Raw genomic sequence first — 23,340 nt, forward strand, 5'->3', positions numbered from 1 at the left:
TTTCATTAATTTATGTTGCGAACACGCACACTGCAACAAATACTTATCAATTTCTACAATAAAAATATGTATTTTTATTTATTCAGTTTTCAACAGTTATAGGTCAGAATGCTATTCTATATATCTTCAAATATACTTGACTTAAGTGCAATGTGATCATTATGAGGATTATTTAAAACCAAATTTTAAAAAAGTAGGTACATATTTCTTTGTTAAGGAAATGTATGCAGTTAATACTATAAAGAAAAAGAAAAAGGAGGGCAATTTCAGCAAAACCTTCATAAAATGATGATTCAAGAGTTAAGGTTTCAGACATGAAGTCTTATTACCACCAACCATGATGTTCCATGCTACAGACCACTTCATGGCTGAAAAGCAAACTGAAGGCCTATTGATAAATGCTTGATTTTTCAAAGATTTTCTTCAGGAAAATAAAACTATCTTTAAAAATATGTAGAACAACATTTTGTTTGATGCCTGATAAAATGTATTGAAAAATAAACTGTTTTATTTAATGCTTATAAATATTCACAAATGAAAGCAAAAAAAATGAAATAAAATTTAAAAAACTATCAATAAAGAATAAAATAAAATATTACATCATGCCATTTTCTCTTTGACATTTCTCCAATGTCCTTCGTACTTTTGGTCCTAAACTTCTGAAGAACAAATGCTCCTGAGGTTTAGCATTTGTTCCGGCACCTTTCATTGTGGAATATTCTTTGCATTGCAGCCCAGATTTCTCAAAACCTGGATTTAAAAAATAAAAAAAATAAATAAATTAAAAAGTAAATAAGACATTTTTTTTTTGTAAATTTTATTCAATTTTTCTATTGTTCTTGTTACCACTTATAATATTGTTTAGTTCAGGTTTGTTTTCATCCATCCACTGCAAAGATTTAGTGAGACTCAAATCTTTGCCTTATTATTTTGGTGATCTTATTATTATACCACAAACCCACTCAAGTTATATATATATATATATATATATATATACTAGCAGTTCAGCCTGGCTTTGCTCAGGCCCTATGTACTGTTTATAACTTCATGTGCATATATATATTAAAAAGTTTGACTCATGTCCAGGTAACCTACATCTAAAATTTCCAGTGTTTAGACCCAAAATTAGCAGAGGAGTTTGATAAAGTTTTCAAAAGTCAAATCGTTGAACTTTGACAGGCAAATTTCTGGTTGAAAACACAATTAAAAAGATTTTCCCAAATCTCAATACCCCTTATGTCAAATCTCAAGTCAGAGTAGTTTGGTAGGGAAACGTACACACAGACACACAATTTCACTTTATATATATATATATATATATATATATATATATATATATATATATAATTTCTCATGTTTGTATGTGGCTAAGTGTTTTTACTATACTCTATAATATATTGTTTATTTTAGGATATAATTTTAAGTCTTATAGCAAAGTTAGTGCATATAGGAAAATAATTTAATATATATTTTTCTTTGTCTATACTCCATTCCACTTTTTCTCTCAAACTACTCGACCAATCCCGTACAAATTTTTATTATGATAAAGTGTAGCAAACTAAGTATTATGGTATCCATTTGATGCACAGTTAATGATTAATAAGAATTAGCATTCGATGCAAAAAATGAGTACAAATTTAATCATATTCAACCATCAATTTGGCATAAAGCACTCATTCTAAGTTAACTTTTGCCTGTTTTTAATGGGCTAAAAAGTCTAGTATGCACACACGCACACTAGAAGAATACTCATCAAAGGACATGTAAAATTACCCCCACCCACCCCACTGGGACAGAATAGTTTTGCACCACTTTTATGTCTGCTATTTCAATTTTGATCTAAATCCATTATGTGATTTTGATTCTAGAAAATGTCTAAAACTTGGGGAATCTTATTTAAGTGGTATTTAATGATTATTTATTAAATTCAGTGTAAATCGAAGTAGTAAACCTAGTCCCATTCCCACCTCTCAAGAAAAATTTCTGATTTTCAAATGTTAAAACCATACAATCTCCTAAAAGTGTAGATTACACCTCCTCCCCAAAAATTGCAAAGAATTTACTTCTCATGAGAAATAAGGTTTTTAAATTAGTTAACTTTTAATCAAATACTTTCTTTTCTTTCTTTTTACATAGCCATCACCACTTATCAAGGCCAAGAGGCCACTCGAGGATAAGGGTTAAAGAGTGTGCAGTAGAAATTCGACAATATAGTAACCGTTAGTAATGGAGATTCGGTAAATTTGTTAACTTATATGGAACGGCTCATCAAAAACTTGTTTACGTTAGACGTGAAGACAACCATATTGTAGTCAGCTGGAAAGCAGAAAAACGGAAGACAATTCCATAGGCGTGCAGTTCTAAGAAAAAAGCTTTGCTCATGGAATCTACGTTTAGGTTTAGGCACAGATAAAGAGTGGGGGAAATTAGTGATAGTGTTTTCTGCTAGACATGTGTTTCTTGTGAAAGTTTGGCGAGGGGGGACCATAGAATGGAGCTCAGCCGAGCACTTGCCATAAAAATAACGATAAAGCAGAGATAAACTCGCAACATCTCTTCTGTGAGAAAGAGGTTCCAGGGAAGTGAAAAGAACATCCCCCACAAGGCTACGAAGTCTATTTTGAACTCTATCAAGGCAGGATAAGTCCTTTCTAGCAGCTCCTGCCCAGATGTGGCAACAGTACTCGATCCTTGGACGTACCTGGCTCTTATATAGATAGAGAATTGCATCAGCAGTGAAATATCTACTGGATCGATAGAAGGATCCTACCATTTTTCCAGCGGTCTTGGCAACAGATCCATTTAAGATCAGGAGTAAAGGTCAAGCCCAGAAGCTTGTCAAAACATGAGGCCTCCTCAAGACGAGAGCCATTCATTTCAATTGATGCCAGATGGGGATCAGAGTGTAAGTGATGTAAAGATAAAAGCTTGGTTTTAGATGCATTAAAAGTAACACGCCACCTCTTCCCCAATTGTACCACTTGCTCAAGATCAGAGAAGAGAGAATCAGAAAGAACTTGGTCATTTACGGTCTTAGATGTGCTACCATAGATAGTAGTGTCATCAGCATAGATGTCTACGAATGATGTAAGGATGTGATTTGGAAGATCATTAATATAGATCAGGAAGAGAGTTGGGCCCAGGATGGACCCCTGAGCGACTTCAGCATTAATACTAAGAGCTTCTGATTTCTGCCCATCAACCACTACTCTTATGAACCTATCAGAGAGAAATGATTCAATAATTGAGAAGACATTTCCAGCTATACCGTAGCTGGAGATCTTGTGAAGTAAACCTTTATGCCATACTCTATCAAAGGCCTTTGATATGTCAAGAACAATTGCCTTAGAAAGGTAGCCTCCATGGAGAGATTTTCTAATCTTATGAGATATAACTGTAAGCACATCTGCTGTAGATCTAGCAGAACGGAAACCATATTACGTGTCACTAAGGAGGTGATTTTTGCTGAGATGGTTGATTACTTCTCTATTTAACACAGATTCCAGCAACTTACTCATGACGCACAGGAGACTTATTGGCCTGTACTGTGAGGGAGATGAGCGATCACCTGAATTCTTAAATACGGGGCATATTGATGAGATTTTCCAGGGTGACGGGAAGCAGTTCTCCTTAAGACAATGTTTAAACAATTTTGTACGGATGGGTGCAAGTTCTGGTTGAAGTTTTTTGAGTACTATAATTGGAATACCGTCAGAGCCGGTTGCTTTACTTGAATCAAGGTTTTTGATTAGCTTGAAAACATCATGTACAGATATTTGTATATCACATAGTGTGTTTTCTGATACAGGAGGAAATATTGGAGGTTGGCAGCCTTGGTCGCAAAGGTTAGAATTAGCTGCAAAGTTCTTGGCAAAGAGTTTGGCTTTTTCTGATGCTGACGAGATTACCTCAGGTCCATTTATGAGAGCTGGGATAGAGCAGGATTCTGTTAGCTATTTGCCAAAACTGATGGGAACCAAGCCGCTGCTCAACTACTTTGGATTTGAAGAACTGAGCATACAACTCTCTTGCATTCTTTATTACTTTTTTACTTGGTTGCTGGCAGTTCTGAAAGCGGCTTTAGTCTCAGTATATCTATTACGTTGGAAGCAATGGAAAAAGTGATTTCTATGCACAATGGCAGTAGCACATTCTGGAGAGAACCACGGCTGGCTGTTAGGTTTTTGTTGGAATTTTTTCGAGGGTATGAAACGGTCTATACCTACAATTAACTATTCTGTTAGGTCTGATACAATAGAGGACACATCCTTTTTAAACATGGAACGCAGAGGTAGATCTGATATAAATGTGCGGTAGATCTGATATAAATGTAACTTAACTGTTATAATAAGACGTCCTTCGCAGCTGCAAATAGGAATTGATTTTGCTTAGAATAAAAATGCAGCGTTTTCATTTTTGAAAAGAAAACAGTCATCACGTGACGTAGCTCGCTACTTAGACAAGCATGTTCTTTATAAATAGTAACATGTCGATGGTCGGGGGGAAGTAAGAAACCAGCATTTTCAGATCTATTTATGCTCTATTTCAAATGAAACTTGCCAGAGATTCGGCACATCTTTCCACGAGAAAACCATTTACACAATTAATAAAACAATAAAATAAAATAAAGATTAAAAACTGAAATAAATATAATATTAGCACTTGCATCTAGAAAATAAATATTACAAAATTCATTTAAAAGAAACATTTAAAAATAAAACACTATACTGTGTTCTCCAACCAATTATAAACGTTTGTCAGTGACAAAAACTTAAATAATATCATCTTAAAAAAAAAAAAATTCCTTCAGTAATTTTTAGACAATGAATCTAAGATATGGACACCTTTTGAATTGAAAATGAGGTTCATATAAAACTATCTTAAACTGGCAACATTGAAATTGCAATGATGTAATACAAGAAAGTGTCTCAAGAATAAATACATTCAAATTTGGATTATTTGGATTAGTCAGACTACTGTTCTCATCCAACAGAATGAAAACATGCTATCCTCATGGATTAAATAAAGGGTTCCACTCAAAATTCTATACACATTCCTGAGTTTAACAGAAAGATTCCAGAGTTTGATAAGATACACCTGAAGAAAGCTGAAGATTACATCAGATGAAACCTTGCGTGAATAACAGTCAAGATGAGAACAGTAGTCCAACTAATCCAAATTATCAGTCCTTATCTCAAAAATTCAGAAACATTACATTCAAATTTGTATTAGTGATGTCAGGCATTTTTGGTCAATTTTATAAAACTTACATTTGATGGCTTCTTCAAGGCATTTAATTGCTTCTCCACATTTATCCTGGGCCAACAGTATTTCACCATGATAGTTATAGGCCTGTTAGAATAACAAAAGCAAAAGAAAGAATGATGTATTTATAATGTGTAGTTACAGTTAAGATCAGTGCAAATGACAAAATTGGTAAAAAAAAAAAAAAAAAAAAAATCATTGCACAAAGACTTTTTTTTTTTGATAAATGGGTTTATCTATAATAGCAGGACCTGTGGAAATTCCACAACAGCAGTAGAAATAATTGTTGATTTTGTTTCAATAATAATCATTTCTAATTCAAGATATTTTTATAGAATTAAAAGACATTTCACTTAATCTGAGTCTATTATTTTTTAAAATAAACCGTGACATATGTACGTACGTTAAAGGTTCTACTAAATTATTAAATATTTCACAACCATTTTTACATTACAATTTTAAGAACAAATTTTCTATGAGAAGACCATTAATACAAAATAAGATTTCACTAAAAAAATTAAACAGAAAATCAAAACAGAAAAAAAAAAAACGTTTTCTTAAAAAAAGTATAGCCCAAAAGCGACATCATTAAAATAATTTTTTTTTTTAAATTGTGTCTTCGGTGATCAGGAGATCCTATTTATTAAAAAGGAGGATAGAAGGTGATAACATACTACGAATATTAAATTAACATATTTATATACTAATAATTTTATGTTTGTAGTATGTCATCACTTATCCTCCTTTTTAATAAATAGGATCTCTCATTTGAATGATTTATAATCTGAAAACCATCACCTACGAACGTACATACGTACGTTAAAAGGTACTATCATATAGATACTGTTTAATCTCCGTACACATTTTTTATCAATATTATACTTCTCTTACTCTGGTTGCCTGTCTGTACCATATTTTCTTGAAAACTACTGGGCCAATCAGGTTGAAATTTGGTGTGGACCTTTATTATAAGATGCAGCGAACTAAGTATTATGATATCTGTTTGATGCACAGTTAGGAATTAATAAGAATTAGTATTTAATGCAAAAATGAGCACAAATTTAACTATATTCAATGATCAATTTGGTTTTGTGATGGTTTGCAGCCAGCCCTTTCTTAGAAGACCATTAGGATCAGGTTTTAACACACTTCGTATACCCAAATAGTCACTTATCTAAATATTGATCAGGTTCGTCATTGTTTAAATTAATTAATTTAACATATGAACCAATACGTCAATGCGATTATAGACACAAGGATGTATGAATGAAGATATAAGCGTATTATACAGACTCTTTTTTTCTTTGTTCTTTTTTTATTTTATTTTTTCTAAATCAAGAAATACTTACATAGGCTAAATAAAAATTACTCTTTAGCTGGAAATATTTCCTCCATTTGTTGAAAGCATCTCCTTCTAAACTGGAAATGGAATCATCTGGAAGATTGTTTCAGAAAGAAAAAAAACATTCAAATATTTTAAAGAAAACAATTTTGCTTCAAGAAATTTGAAGAAAACAAAATACAAAGAAATTAAAATAGAAAATGAGGATGAGAGTAATTCAGATAATTCTCAGGTTAGAGTTTAGAAAAAGTAGGGAAGGGTGGAGACAGAGAGAAAAGGGTGGAGAGAAGAGGGGTAGAGAGAAAAGAAGAAGGGGAGGGAAGTAGAGGGAAGAGGGGGAGGGAAGTAAAGGGAAGAGGGGGAGGGAAGTAAAGGGAAGAGGGGGAGGGAAGTAGAGGGAAGAGGGGGAGGGAAGTAGAGGGAAGAGGGGGAGGAATAAAAATAAGGGGAGGGAGATAGAAAGAAAGCTCTAGAAGGAATGGAGGAAGAAGATGGAAAGGGGACAAAGATTGACAGAAGGAAACATTTAAAATAAAAAGGAAATGTAATCCTACATACCAGCTTTTGTAAACATTTGCGAAGTTTCATAGGCCAGGGCTGCAATTAAGCTGGCTGCATGCTTTAATTCAATCGCTCGTGCAGTCGTTACTGCAAATAGAAATTATATTAAATTTGCTGTAAGTTATCCCAAATGCATACAGATTATCCAACGCTTATATTTAACAAGACGATACCTGGCAGCCATGTAGGTAGATTTCATGACAGGAATGTGGAAACCTAAATTATTAAATAATTTCTAAGAACATTTTTAGAAAAAGATTCACTAGTATAATTCAGAAATTAGTTAGAGACTATTACTTTCAGTATGAAGCAGCTTATAACTATAAAAACTATTCACGTACTGATGTGGTTGAGCAGTTTCAAATTTCTGGCATCAGAAAATTGAGGTCACATGATAGTTTTGTTGATGGCGTAATGTCAGAAAAAGGTAACCTCATTTGAAATTATCAGATGTTATTTCATCAATAGATTTAAAAAAAAAACAAAACAAAAAAAACAAAAAAAAACAATTAAGTTCTAATTGTATATTGGACTTGGACAAACAAAACAAAAAAGAACCGGTAAATTAAAATTAACATATCAAAAAATAAAGGAAGACATAAAATAGAAACCAATTAAATTGATCAATAGTTCTATTTTTAACTAAGAACATCAAATTTTACGAGTAAGCAAAAAAAAAAAAAAGGATTGTTTCACATTGCCATGTTGAAGAAATAAAGGCAGATAAGTTCACAATAATTCAAATTTGCAAGATCAGCCTTCTAATGCTTACAACTTTCCTTTAATTGTTTAAAATCATTTAAAATTTTCTTTATAAAAAGAGAACTAGTTGATCAATTTATGTGATTTTTGGAATATGATTTCTTTATTCCATCATGGGCATGTATATCAAGATTTTTATATATTTTTGTTTTTTAATATAGAGGGAATTCTGGACAACAACTTTTTTTTTTGTTGTTGTTAAGAGGTGAATGGTCATAAAAACAGAGCTTTAAAAAAATAAAATAAAAGCCATACAGACTCACATCCCATATGTATCTATGAAAAATGCACAGGTATGCACATACCTTCTTGGGCTTCAGCAGTACACTGATGAATGTAAGCATCAATGACTCGAATGTCGATATCTGTGCCATTTTCAATATCTTCCAGTTTTATCGACAATTCATTCTGTAATAGAAACAAAACAAAAAAGGTTTAAGTTATTTAAAATTAAATTTAATTAAATGAAAAAACAAAATCTGACAATGCTAAATATTTAAAATAATTAAGTTATAAAACATTGAATCATGTTTCTCTTTTGTGTAAGTGCAAGTTCATAACCCCTTTCCTCCACTAAACTACAAATATAAAAGAAAAATCTTAATGATGTACATATTCGTGATGTAACATATATCATACATCAAAAATAACAAATTGATCAGGCAGCTTTATTAAAAAAAAAAAAAAAAAAAAAAAAAAAAAGCTGGTAAACAACGACCTCTCATCACCATTTTACAAATAATTTGAAGGACAAGGGAGATAATTCTAAGTGATTCAAACTTTTGTGAGATTTTAGCAAAACATTCTTAACATTGTTGAAAAAACCCCCCAAAAAACTCAAATTCATTACTGGTTAACTCCCCTTAAAATAGCTCTCCACAAATAGTTTGTACATCATTGTAATGCCTCCGAATTCTGATTAAATCACTTAAAAATGATCTTTATAAAATAAAACTACTTAATTTACATGATTTTTGTGTGTACAGTATTTTCTGTCACAGCTACGTACAATGATTTTTCTTCATTTTTTTGTTTTTTCTTGGAGGGGGGGGGGGTCATGAAATGGTACCTATGTTCCTAATAACACACCATAATCCTAGGGTCACTTGCACTTGTACACAAAATATTGGGCACTTGTGCATTCTAGTTTTTAAAAAATTTTTTTTTAAACCTTCTCAGAACAGGGGGGGGGGAGACAATTCAAGAAGTTAGAATTTTTAAATAAATTACAACAGGCATTGTGGAAGTTTTCAAAAGAGAAAAAAAAATATTGTTCATTATCCTCAGAAATGAAAATGAACAAAGCCAAATGTTTCTTACCTTCACGTAGGTAAAAATACCAGCAGCTATACGTAGACATTTGTGGACCTCTTTTGCTTCTTCCATTGACGGACTGCAAGCAAATGAAATAAATTTTATTTCATAAAGTTATGTGCTGTCATATATTTTTCTAGTTGGATTTTAAACATGAAATTCAAAATTATTGCTCCAAGTTAAATAAAAAGACGATAAAACTACGGTCAAGGGCAACTAAATCTTTCTTTATTTTAGGCAGAGTTATCTCCTCCCTTTTATCTATGTGAGTTCTCATGTGGAGACACAAGAACAAGGTAAGACAGATGCTGGCAGGCACTATTAAAAGGATGACTGAATCGGGGTAGCAAGGATGGAGGTATGTTACTTCTGTGCGTGTTAATTGTAAGACACAAACTCAAGTATTATTAGACTAAGACTGGATGTAATTTGTATCATTCTATGTGCTGCCTCCTTGTAAATAAAATATTTGTGATTTTATAAAGATCATTTTTAAGTGATTTAATCAGAATTCAGAGGCATTACAATACTTTGTCATTCATGTGTCACACATATATAGTTGTCTTCAGGTATAATCTTCTGCAAGGCATTAATAGTTGACATACCAACATCCTTGTTCATAACATAAGTAAAATAAAATTATTAAATATTTGCCGCTTCTACACTATTGGGACAAAATTTCAGAAATCGTAAAACTGAATTTCACATGAAAACAATGATATCTAAGTATTCCTTGTATTTTAAAGATGATTATATCCAAAGATTACAAAAATCGATAAGGTAGAAAATTATTTATTAAAGAAAATGAAAAAACAGAATTTGATGAAAATGATCGTAAAACACAGGAGAGTTCAAAAGGGAGGTGATTTTCCGTTTTGATTTAAACAAGATAGTGGCAATTTTCACCTGCTAACACAATTAAAGTTGTATTTTTGTAATAATTCAGTAATATTTGGATAATTCCGATTGCATAATTTGGAAGCTACCATTATAACTTATTAGAATTGACAAAAAAAAAAAAAAATCAGTTGAAACCATCTGAAAACCCCATTTATTTTTTTTTTTTTACAAGGAAGTCACCATTTATCAAGACCCAGAGGCCACTCAGGGATAAGGGTTATTGCATGTACAGTAATAAATGGGATAATATCGTAGTAATCGTTAGTAATGGAGATCTGATAAAGTGTCTTACTTAAGGTGGCGGTTCATCAGGAACTTGTTTATGTTGGACTCGAAGACATCTAAGTTGTAGTCAGGTGGGAAACAGGCAAACGAAAGAGAGTTCCACAGGCATGCACTTCTCTTCTAAGAAAGAAGCTTTGTTCATGGAATCTATGTTTTGATATAGGCACAGATAAAGAGTGGGGAAAATTACTGACAGTGGTTTCAGCTAGACGGGTGTTTTTCATGAAAGATTTGTGAGGGGGGACCAGAGATTGGAGCTCAGACGAGCACTTGCCATGGAAATAACGATAAAACAAAGATAGGCTCGCAGCGTCCCTTCTGTAAGAGAGAGGTTGCAGGGAAGAGAAAGGGCATACCCCCACTAGGCTACGAAGTCTGCTTTGTACTCTGTCAAGGCAGGATAGGCTGTTTTTAGCAGTTCCTGCTCAGATATGGCAGCAGTACTCCATCCTTGGGCGTACTTGGCTTTTATATAGATAGAGAATTGCATCAGTAGTGAGATATCTACTGGAGTGGTAGAAGGATCCCACCATTTTTCCAGCAACCTTGGCAACAGATTTGATGTACATGTTCCATTTCAGATCAGGAGTAAAGGTCAATCCCGGAAGCTTGTCAAAACATGGAGCCTCCCCAAGACGAGAGCCATCCATTTCAATTGATGCCAGATAGGGATCAGAGTGTTGATGATGTAAAGATAGAAGCTTGGTTTTAGATGCATTAAAAGTAACCAGCCACCTCTTCCCCGATTGTACCAGGCACTCAAGATCAGAGGAGAGAGAATCAGAGAAAACTGTCATTTATGGCCTTTGATGTGTTGCCATAGATGGTCATGTCATCAGCATAGATGTCAACAAATGATTTAAGTATGTGTTTTGGGAGATCATTGATGTAGATCAGGAAGAGAGTTGGGCCCATGATGGACCCCTGAGGGACTCCAGCATTAATACTGTGGGCCTATGATTTCTGCACATCAACCAATACTCTTATGAGCCTATCAGAGAGAAATGATTTAATAATTGAGAAAACATTTCCAGTTATACCGTAGCTGGAAATCTTGTGAAGTAGGCCTTTATGTCATACCTTATCGAAGGCCTTTGATATGTCAAGAGCAATTGCCCTAGAAAGGAAGCCTTTGTCGAGAGATTCACTAATCCTATGAGATATAACCATTAGCACATCTGCTGTAGATCTAACAGAACGGAAACCATATTGCATGTCACTAAGAAGGTTATTTCTGCTGGGGTAGTTGACTACTTCTTTATTTAATATGGATTCCAGCAACTTACTCATGACACACAAGAGACTTATTGGTCTGTACTGAGAGAGAGATAAGCTGTCACCTGAATTCTTAAATACAGATGAGGTTTTCCAGGGTGTTAGGAAGCAATTCTCCTTAAGACAATGCTTAAACAGTTTTGTAAGTATGGGGGCAAGTTCTGGTTGAAGCTTTTTCAACACTATAATTGGAATGCCGTCAGGGCCAGTTGCTTTACTGGAATCAAGGTTCTTGATTAGCTTGACGACATCAAACAGATATTTGTATGTTGCATTGCGCGTTGTCTGGAGGAAATACGGGGAGTTGATGGCTGGTCGCATAAGGTAGAATTAGCTGCAAATAGTTTGGCTTTGTCTGATGCTGACGAGATGACCTCAGGTCCATTGATGATGGTTGGGATAGAACACACGCTTCTGTTCAGGATCCTGTTTGCTATTTGCCAAAACTGGTGGGAACCAAGCCGCTACTCAGCTTCTTTGGATTTAACGGACTGAGCATATAGCTCTCTTGCATTTTTTTATTACTCTTTTACAGTGGTTGCTGGCAGTTCTGAAAGCAGCTTTAGTCTCAGTACATCTATTACATTGGTAGTTGTGGAAAAAGTGATTTCTGTGCGCGATGGCAGTAGCACTGTACCAATTTTGTAGAAATGCCAAATATTTAAAATCTTTACCAAGATATTCATATTTAGTTTAACAGCCATTTTATATACTGGCATGTTAGAGGACTTCTAAACTAACATATCTCTAACTCGGTCTTTATCTTGCTTTCTCTCAGCAATTATTTCAAATGTGATTAAACCAAGTTTCTTGTTCTGCATATATCTTCCTATACTATCCAGAATTAATCTTCCTCTGAGATACAAGTTTTTAAGAATCGCACGAAATACCTATTGTATCATTCTCATGTCATTTATTTCTATGTAACACATGTTGCAATATTTTTCGTATAATAGATGGGCCTGATCACATAAATTTTGGCAATTTTATTCATAACCATGTGTGATAAGAACGAACCAATCAGATGCCAGAACAATTTTATAAAATAAATTGAACCTTGTTGAATTCTTCAGTGATAGCTTTCCGTCTCAAAACGAGAAGACCACTATGTTTCTGTTTATCGATGATTCAATTAATTTTTTTCCTGGGAAAGAATTTATGCTGCCATTCTTTTTTTCTTGGAATTACATTTTTCTGTTTCAAGAATGATTTTACACTGAAGACGTTCAATTTTTACCTCCAAACATGCCTAATAGACTCTTTCATTGGTCAAAATGTATACATTAATGGACAAAGTGTTGCAGCAAAATCCGACACTTTTCAAAAAAAAAAAAAATCAACAAAATATCAGGCGGTACTAAGGTCTCATCCTACATGGATGAGATCACTGCCGGATGTCCTTACGTCTTCCAGTACACAAAGCCAAGACGATCGACATCTGTCCAACACTGTTCCTCACCATCGCTCATCATCAAAGTATTTGTAAAGGAATACATCCAGAAGTAGGGATGAAAAAAAAAAAAAAAATTAGAAGATCCGCATGGTGTTAAATGTTTTTTTTAAGGGAATTCTTTTGTGATCTTCTCTTATTTGCAGAATTGGAAGACAAAGTTTCATTCTAACATTTAAAACAACTTTATGGAATCATCTTTGTTAATGTGTTAATAAATGAGGAATGGAAAAGAGAAGAGTTTTAGTAATGGAATAAGTTCATAAGTATGGAGAAAGACAAAAAGGTTAGGAACTACACGTGGTGCTAAATGAATGTTCCATTAATAGGGAAGAGGAAAGTGTTCATTTATGAAGAAAGGATGAATGTCCTGTTTGTAAGAAAAGGAAATTTTTGATGAAGTGTGTGTGTGTGTTATAGTAAGTCCATGTGCATGCGCCTATAGTAGCCATATTCAGTATATAGTGTTTCTTGTCAAACCTCTGGGCCAGAGAAGAAGATGAGGTTGGAAGAAGTGCTATGGAAGGGGTCAGTTTGCTGGCTGGAAAAGAGGAAGCATATATGGTAACCCTACTTATCAACTTCTGTCATGTGCTTAGCTCACCTGAGAGATGACCTCTGATTGGACAAGCTAGAAGCGAAGTGGAATGCTTGGACTAATCAGCGCCGAGTTTATAAACCAAACACAAATTCAAAATTGTAAACCATGAGCTGTAGCTGCTGCTGATATGGTTGTCTGTAATCACTATTGCTGCCTTTTTTCATGGCCTGCACCATGTCCCAAAGAAAGACTTTAGGAAATGGTTAACTAATTGCGATTCCACCATTGAAGACCAGCCACCTGTGAACCAAGAGCCTAGCAAAGTCCTAACTGATGGTTATCGGCCACAGATATGTTTGCAGCACTTTGATGCACATTATAAAAAGACAAAAATAATAAATAGCTGCATTCATCTATTACTAAATTGTACATTTTTTTTTTTTTTCAGATTTGCATTTACATTTTGTAAGTAAAAACGTTAAAAGAAAAAGAAAATAACTTACTCTTCTCGGGCAGCTAACTTGGCTGCATGCTTAGTGAACCACATCGCCACATTAACGACCATCGAAGCATGTTCATAAATTGCATCTTTTTGGGCCCTGAATACAGAAAAAAAGAAAGAAAAAAAAAACCCATAAAAATATATAATATTTTTGCAAAATAAAATTTTTTAAATCATAACAAAAAGAATATTTAGTCTATATAATAATATGCTAATTCCATGTTTATATGAAAATATGTTACCCAGCTCCACCTCATTTCTTTTATAAAATGGGTTCGCCCTATCAAAGATTCAGTGTATAAATAGCAATTTAAAAAAAAAAATTATCTGATGTCGCTGTTGAGTATCATTAATTAATTTCATATGAATTAGATTATTATTGTTGACATTTGTTTCCCCCTCAATATTTTTCCACTTAGAATTCTTTAGAGAAAGACAGTGGGTACTTACAAGTGGGATCACATAAAGGTTGTCAACATCCCTAAGTGAAAGTATTTCTGTGGAACAAACCAAATTCAAACTTGGCATGGCCAGGTTGCCAGTCCATGTCGTTAATCACATAGCCACCATCACCTCCATGATGTCACTTATATCAAATATGAAACTAAAATAAACTTTCTTGGACTTTAGAATAGGATCAGCAAAGTGATTTCGTTTTTAATCCCCCCCCCCCAACTCCTCAGATCTTGCAATTGAAATAATTTTATATAGATGGATTTATTTCTTTTTAATAAAATTTTTGGTTCATTTGGGAAATATTAAGTTGAACGTCCCCCAAAGTAAATGTGGTATTATGGTGATTGATGATTCTAGCTAAGAGTAGGATAGACATTTTTGTTAGTTATGGTGACAAATGATGACCAACAACACCCATTTTCCCATGCTTTGAAATTTTTTTTGCCTAATTTATTCAAATGTAACTTATTTTTATATCTTGTGCAAATAAATATTTTAAAGTGTAGTATCTGTTCTATTCAAAGATGGAAAAATAATACCATGGGGTTTGTGTTTGTGCTAGACATCCATAAAATAAATATATTTTTAAGCACAGCAGCGGTATGCAACAGATGAAAAATATAACTGTGGATTTTCCACAGGTCCCACTCATATTTTATGAAAATTTATGGTGTTGCCCTGAAGATAACATCAAACTTGAAAATTTCAATCAATTTTTTATCACGTACTAGTTACACGGCATACTGTGGGGTTCATTAATATCATTGTAATCAATTTTTAAATTTAAAAAATAATGCACGAATGAAAATATAAGGGAGATTATTTACATTTTTACCTTAAAGTTAAAATAGAAATTATCTCCCCTTTTAGGTCGTTATTTAAAATTATCTCCTTGTAATAATTTTCTTTGCCAGAATAATTATTTTGGGAAAGAAACAAAAGCGAATTACCCTTTTCTTTAGTATAAAGGACATGCTGCAAAGATAAAGAATAAATTGCTAGTCAGAATCAAATATTGAGCAAAAAGACAAGAAAAATGAAGGTGGTTTTCACATCAGGATAACATGAATAAGGAAAGATAATTGACAGGGCAAAGAAAAAGGAAAGGAAAAAATAAAAATTATTTTTGTTGTTATCCCAGAAGAATTTTTATTTAACTGTCTTAAATTTTAAACTGTCTGTTAGAAAGCTTCATTGACAGCATGTGAGAGTGTGTGAGAGGTATAAGCAAAAATATGCTAGCTTATACATAGACAGAGGAAATTCAAATACAAAAGATATTGAAGAAAGGGAAATTAAATTAAGTGGGTTATGAACACACTCATAACTCTCTCTCTCTCTCTCTCTCTCTCTCCCCCTCTCTCATATATATATTAGATTTTTGAATGTAAGATGATACATAATTATTTTCACAATCAAACAATGCTGTACCTCACAAAAACCATGACAGCAGCAGACTACAAGTCCTAGATTTGAGTTTTGTTCTCCTTTAAACTCATCAGTGAAAGATATTCGAACTCAGGATTCGAGACTCAAGTCACTTGCATGTAAGGTGAGTATCCTGCCACATGAACCAACACATCACATACAAGAAAGTCTAATAGCTAAACACAGATCAAGCAAACTGCATCTGAACTGTGCAGAATATACCTACTTCTGAACGTAATTATCCAACTACTAAGAACCTAAGCCAATGTCTCACAAGTAGGATTTTACACTCGCTACGACAATATCATCTAACAAGCTAACCTAATGAGCTAATTAACATTAGATTTTTGAATACGAGATGATAGATAATTATTTTCACAATCATTATATATATATATATATATATATATATATATATACATACATACATATACACACACACACTTGCAGGCAGTCAAGCATTGCCTGGTCGTAAAATATGCATAAATATTATATTTTAATGAATACAGAAACTGAGAGGTGCATTCAGATATCATGTTTTTTCTAAACAGTTCAATTCTTGTAAGTAAAAAAAAAGAATACTCGAGCAGAGATTGAAACCAAAACCTAAAGACAGTGTTTCAAGTATGATAACCATTTGACCAGCATGACACGACCTTAAAAGGTCTTTTCAAACTGCTTTTTCTTAACATGAGTAATCTGTAATGTGAACTATTCACGCATGCACATTCGTGAAACAGCAAGCAGATAAAAATCCGATGACTCCCGTATACTAATTTTTTAAATTTTGACTCCCTTAGTAGCCCTTTTTTCTGGATGAAAAAGTTTTCCACATGTCTGAATATCCTATATACAAAATTTCAATTCAGTAGATCAAAAATTCAAAATTTCAATTCAGTAGATCAAAAATTCATTGCGCATATAGGTTGAAAAGTGTCCACACATACACGTTCTCACTTATATATGTATCGTTATTCGAATAGCAAAATTTTAAAATAATGAGAAAGAAGTGAACCATAATCGAATGTTAAAAAATAATACATAAGTCGATTAAAAAAAAATCACGACGTGTAATACAACACAAAAAAAAGTGAACACTATTCGGAATGTTATAAAATAAATAAGTCGATTAAGAAAAAAAAGAAAAAAGAAAAAATCACGAAATGCAAAAAAATGAAACCCAAAGTGCTTTTCGTACAGACGGACTTTTTCAAGGATATATGTCTGTTTGTTTTTCTGTTTTACACAGAGGACGCACTAAGTTCCACCTGTCTATCCTCGAGGCGGTTGCCATCAGTTTCAACCCCTTTACTTTGTGTAAACAGAGAAACCTTCACTGGCAGTTGGAACTATTTTGCAGGACACATTCCATCTAAGGGTTTTTTTTTGTTTTTTTTAACAACAATTCTACAATAAAAAAAAAAATTTCTATTCCTCTTTACAGGCATATCCTTGAAAAAGTCTGTCTGTACGAAAAGTGCTTTGGGTTTCGTTCTTTTAGCACTTCGTGATTTTTTTCTTTTTTCTTAATCGACTTATTTATTTTATAACATTCCGAATAGTGTTCACTTTTTGGGGGGGTTGTATTACACTTCAGATTTTTATTTTTTAATTGACTTATGTATTATTTTTTAACATTAGATTATGGTTCGCTCCTTTCTCAATATATATGTGTGTGTGTGTGTGTGTGTGTGTGTGTGACTGTGTGTGTGTGTGTTGCAACAAAATTCGACATTTGACAAAAAGTAAACGATCTACTAGTAGGTACTGAGGAGGGTGACGAAACCTTGGATAGATAAGATCGTCACTAATAGGACTCCACTCCTCCACACAAAGCCAAGATGACTCAACAATGTTCCTCACCACTGATTGCCAGACTTGATGTCGTCCTCCTCACCCGGCTGCAATCTCCTTGACTATTTCTTTCAATGCCAAGATCAAAAAACATGCCCACAACACAGTCAACTCTCCGAAGGCTGCCATTGTAGAAGTGTTCACCACTAGACAAGGATATGATCGTTAAAACGTGCAACTCATTTCGTGCTTGTCTTGTGATAGTCGTTTCTGGCAGTGAAAATTATATTGAAAAATAATGTAGTATGCAACTAACTGTTGCTAAATAAACCATCGGGTTTCTGCATATACAATTTTTTTTTTATGTCAAGTGATGAATTTTGTTGCAACACCCTGTATATATAATAAGCTTTATCTATAATATAGATCTCACCTGTCTGTTTAAATGTATGTATGTCTGCCTAAAACTTTTGACAGAGGCAACAAATTTTCATCGTTTTGTTTTGAAGCTCGCCCCTTCGGATGACAAATATAAAAAAATTGGCTAAAAACATTAATTCCTTCACCCTCAACTGAGCACTTTTCTACAGGGAGAGGTTGCTTTTTCACAGATATTTTCGAAAGTCATCCCCTCTTTTCGATTGACCAACCTTAACTTAAAGCTTTGCCATTTCCGGTTTGGCGATAGATGCAACAGTAAAGATGTCACTTTTTTTTCACATTCTTTTCCTCTGTTGCGGTATGGGTTCAAGCCTGCCTGCCTACTACCACTTTTTTTTTGTTTGTCTTTTTGCTCAACATACACCTCCAAACATCCGGGCAATGCCAGGCACCCAGGCTAGTACTATATATAAAGCACATGGTAAAAAGATTCATTAAAAAAAATCATTTAGTCTCCAAGAACTCAACATCAACAACCAATCAGTATACGATCGTTTCTGACAGGATTCAAATTGTTTTTTAAAATTGAATAAAGTTTCATTAACAATAGGATTAGATGCCAAATCCAAACCTTAAATATTTGATTAACACCAAAGTAAGGATACTGAAATATACAGCAAATCAAGATTATAAGCTAAAAAGAGGCAAATGTAATTTAATTAAAGAACTGCTTATAAAGGCTACATTAGGTAAGTAGATATGCTATTAAACCAAAAGTTACAACAATTTTTTTTATACATTATTTGGATTCATACATAAGATGGCAGATAAAGATTTGTCATGGCCACTTTCCCCATCAAACTGTGCCTCATACAAAGCAAGAGACTGAAAAATCTGTCTCTAACAAATTAACTTTTCAAGCTTTAGGTGACAATTAAATCAAAACAAATGCCATATTCTTAAAATGGCAGCTTGGTCATTGACGAATCTTTTCTTACAGCAATTTCATGAGGAAAATTGCCTAAATGAGCATAAGAGTACATAAAAATGGACTTCTCCAAGATACTTTTCATGGATGAAACATATATACTGTAGCAATATTTAAATACAGATATGTAAAAATAAAGTTTTTGTATATGGAAGTCAGATCTGGATCTTTACTAAAAGATTAAAGAAGGAAATTGCTGGTAGTGTATACCAGAGTGCTAAGAGCTGCTCTTAACATCTCATGCACTTCACAAGTGAGCAGTTCTATGGATAACTTCCTCAGGTCTTAGCCATGCTCAGAGAGAGTAGCATCAGATTTGTTGGATGCTGCTGAAAGGTCTAAGGATTTAATTATCAGCGATGTATTTTTGTGGATGCCAAAATATGAATAGAGCACAAAGAACCTATATTAAGCTACTAGTAAAAAAAAAATACTGTAATATGTATTCCCTTTTATTTTATATTAGGGTGAAAGCGATCTGGAAATCAAGCCTTTATATTAAGATGAAATGTGAATTCTTTAAAACTATTGTTATATTAATTCTCATGTACGAAAGTAGCCCATCGACTTTTACCAAAAAATTGAAAAAAACTTGATAAGTACGCCAGAATGCTAAAAGCTGATCTTAGCATCTCCTGGAGGCAGCATCCCTAAAGTGAGGAACTCTATGGACACCTTCCTTAGATGTCAGCCCAGATTTTCTGGTTATTGCTGTAGAGTGAAGGGTAAAATTGTCAGCGATGGTCTTTTTGTGGATGCTAAAACAGGGATGTAGTTCAGTGGGAAGATTGCACAGAATTTACATCATGCAATTAGCAATGCACCTATGGCAATTCACAATGCACCTATGAAGACTTATCTGGTAGATGGTATGTACAATGGGTGCTTCTGCATTTACAGACTCGCAATTTCCATGGAGTTGGCTCAGGTTCGCTCAGTAGATAGCAGAAATAATCAGAAGAGGTCGGACGAGCGTTCCTCAATTTTTAACAAACGTGCTGTCCGTTTTTAGCTAATATGAGTCTATGAAGGCTACTTTTTTATAGTTTGAAAGAAATAAAAATTGATTTTAATCATGAAAGTTAGGGTTTAGGGTTAGATATATGTTTCTAATTTTATTTATTGTATTTCCATATTTATCCTGTTTATCATTATAATTTTCTCGTAGCAGTTTTGCATTTCGTGATCGGTTGTTTCCAGTTATTCCCGTCAGTAGTCAAACACATAAGAAAAATTTTGTGGAAACTGTGGGTTAGTAAATGCAGAATACCGTACAATGATCACATTACAACATCATTGCATCTTAGGTTATGAATCAAGCACTGCAGGATGTTTTTTGGGGATGGGGTAGGGAGTAAGCATATTTCTTATTAACAAAAACATGGTGAGCAAATATTTTATTTCAAAATTGCCAGTGAACAAAAGGTTTTGGGAGTCACCAAACTTAACTTTAATTTGCCGTGCCAGAGAAACGCTTGCAGATGACTGTAAGTTACCCTCACATGTCCCTATCAACCAATTAAACTTGCGTAAAAAAAAAAATACTTCTGAATCCCGATAGAGTATTTGTAATATAAAATAAACGTCTATAATATTTCAAATCTAAAGTATTTTATTTTAGCAAAATATTTAAGAAAAAAAGACACCAATTAAAGCTGCTAAATTTTCAATTACAACGAAACTTGAAACCATTATGTAAACATTAAACTAAAGGGACTATTCCCACCAATATGAATGCCACTAATTAGAGAGCAAAATTCAACATGACACAAGTTTATTGAATTTAACCAAACTTTTTTACTAATCAAGTCCAAAAGCCACTCAAGGACAAGGATAAATGAGATGGATGTAGAATATTACAAGAGAACCAAAACACTTTAAAAAATATGACATTAATTTTATATAGCTTAATATTTTACTCTTTAAATATGTTCTCCCCATCCCTTCTTTCTGTGTTTTGTACTCGTCTACTGATTACCTTCTTAACACCAATCTCTCCCCTCTCTCTCTCTCTCTCTCTCCCCTCTCTCTCTCTCTCCTGACCAGAATTTTGACCTAGTTGTGTCCACTCTATTTTTGATTTTTCTTTTTAACTTATCAAAACTAAAAGCTGTTCTAGGATAAGTGTTAATGGGATAAATAGATTATCAGTTGAATGATGAAGAATATTATGAGAGGATTGAAAATGGTGAATGAATAGAACAAAGTTTGATTACTTATGAAAAGTATTTGACATTAGATTTGAAGACAACCATGTTATCATCTGCAGCAAAGTATAAGAAACCGGGACTTTACGTTGCAAGTGAAACAGTTACATTTGTGAGTGATTTTTCCAAGTAGCAACTAGAAATAATAAAACGTTTATCTTTTGACAATTGTGCTTTTTTTTTCACTGACAATCTCAAAGCTCATTACTTAATAAAAAGTCTTTTAAACCTTTATCTTTTTTCAATAAAATGAGCAAATTCAAATTATTTAAATAAAAGTTTAATAGAACAATATACTCTTTACTGACGAAGGCTGTTTAAAAAGCATCTAAAGAAATTTCAGATGTTTATATCTTCAAGTTTCAACATAAAATTCAGTGAATTTAGAATTACACTTATGTAAAAAAAAAAAAAAAAAATGTGTTTTTAAATACAGAAAAATCTTTATGATGTACATATTCATCACAGAGTGAAGATGTCATATTGCAAAAATCATGTGGAAAAGTCAAAGGTCAACTAAAGATAACTTTGTCCGTAGAATCCTGGAAAGAATGTGCATGGAAATACCATTTAATGTTAGACACATGGAAGAAAGTAAAGTTCTTATTAGTTGTGGTAAGAAAACAAGTTTTTACTGTGAATGCTGACTATACATTTTTTTATCTCTGAAGATGTAAGCTTGCTCAACCAATCAGAGTCTTTGGTATCTCTCATCCCTCCTCCTCCTCCACTAACAAAAAAATTCACCCAAAAAAGGAATAATTGAAATGTACTCACACAGAAGATTTTCCCAGAAGTGTGTTGGTCCATCGGAAAAGGATTGCCTTACGCAACTTGTTTTCTCCCCCGTCATCCTCAAACGGTGTGTACAAACCTTGAAGCAAGCTGAAATACTCATTGTACGCCTTCACGATAGTTGCTTTATCATGACCGGGGTCCGTGAGCAGTTCAAGCAAATGATCCCTGGTCCGTCTTAAATCACTACAGATAAAAAAAAAAAATTTTTTAATAAAAATACAAAGCTTTAAAAAAAAAAATAAATAAAAATAAAATTGTTTTGTTTTTTGGATTAAAAAATGCATATTTTACAAGTCAAAATCAAACAAGGTCATAGGTATGACCTTAAAAGACATCCAGTGGTGAAGCCCCATTTGGGGATTGTGGAGTTGCCTTTTAGTCACTATTGCTATCAAGTCCACTTTGACCCGGAGTGGTAATACATGTCGGGACATCTGGTGCTACAAGATCAGGCTTTGTAACCAAAAATGCACCAAACATTGATGTTATTTTTTTCTTCCTTTCTCTTTGCAAAACTCAAACATGTTCTGCAAAATCAAAAACAATTTTATTTCTACAAAACGATCAAACCAAACACCATAAATAAATATTTGAAGAACTTAAAAGAAAAACTTAATAAAATTACTGAATTCGACGTTAAATAACCCAAAAAGGATTGATATACCATAAAACAAAACAACCAAACCAAACTCTACCGATAAATATTTGAAGATATAAAGAACTTTAAGCATGAAAACATTTTTTTTTTCAAAATAAATGGATTCAGCATTAAATAACCTCAAAATGGTTGATATGCCATAAAACAACCAATCAAAAATTAAGCAAAATAATTATTTACTAATGAAACCTCATGAAAATTCTATTATGTTTTTTTACATCAATATGCATAATTTACTTTTAATAATGATAATGTGGGGCTTCACAAATGATGGTATGGAAATACCTGATGTCAACAGACTCACCGCTATCCAAAAAAATAATATTGTGGAGATGATGTTGGGACAGGTGACAAATTATTGCCCTAGCATATCACAGAGTGCCATTGTTAAGAACTCAATGCCATTAACAAATGTTTGACAAACTATAAGACA

General features: G+C 33.3%; 1 protein-coding gene across 1 annotated transcript in view; it reads right to left on the reverse strand.

Annotated features, from left to right (window-relative positions):
- LOC145260513 (BRO1 domain-containing protein BROX-like) overlaps positions 1–23,340 on the reverse strand; it is a 55,374-nt gene that overhangs the window by 8,772 nt on the left and 23,262 nt on the right. The window contains exons 2-9 of the mRNA XM_080118642.1: positions 22,229–22,432; positions 14,199–14,294; positions 9,251–9,323; positions 8,236–8,338; positions 7,166–7,255; positions 6,615–6,700; positions 5,271–5,352; positions 600–750 (exon numbers count right to left, since the gene is read on the reverse strand). Of these exons, the coding sequence (XP_079974768.1) occupies positions 600–750; positions 5,271–5,352; positions 6,615–6,700; positions 7,166–7,255; positions 8,236–8,338; positions 9,251–9,323; positions 14,199–14,294; positions 22,229–22,432 (885 nt within the window). The remainder of the gene's footprint in view (positions 1–599; positions 751–5,270; positions 5,353–6,614; positions 6,701–7,165; positions 7,256–8,235; positions 8,339–9,250; positions 9,324–14,198; positions 14,295–22,228; positions 22,433–23,340) is intronic.

This window comes from Euprymna scolopes, chromosome 36, assembly GCF_053919585.1.
Source record: "Euprymna scolopes isolate OS-2025 chromosome 36, ASM5391958v1, whole genome shotgun sequence".
NCBI lineage: Eukaryota > Metazoa > Mollusca > Cephalopoda > Sepiida > Sepiolidae > Euprymna > Euprymna scolopes.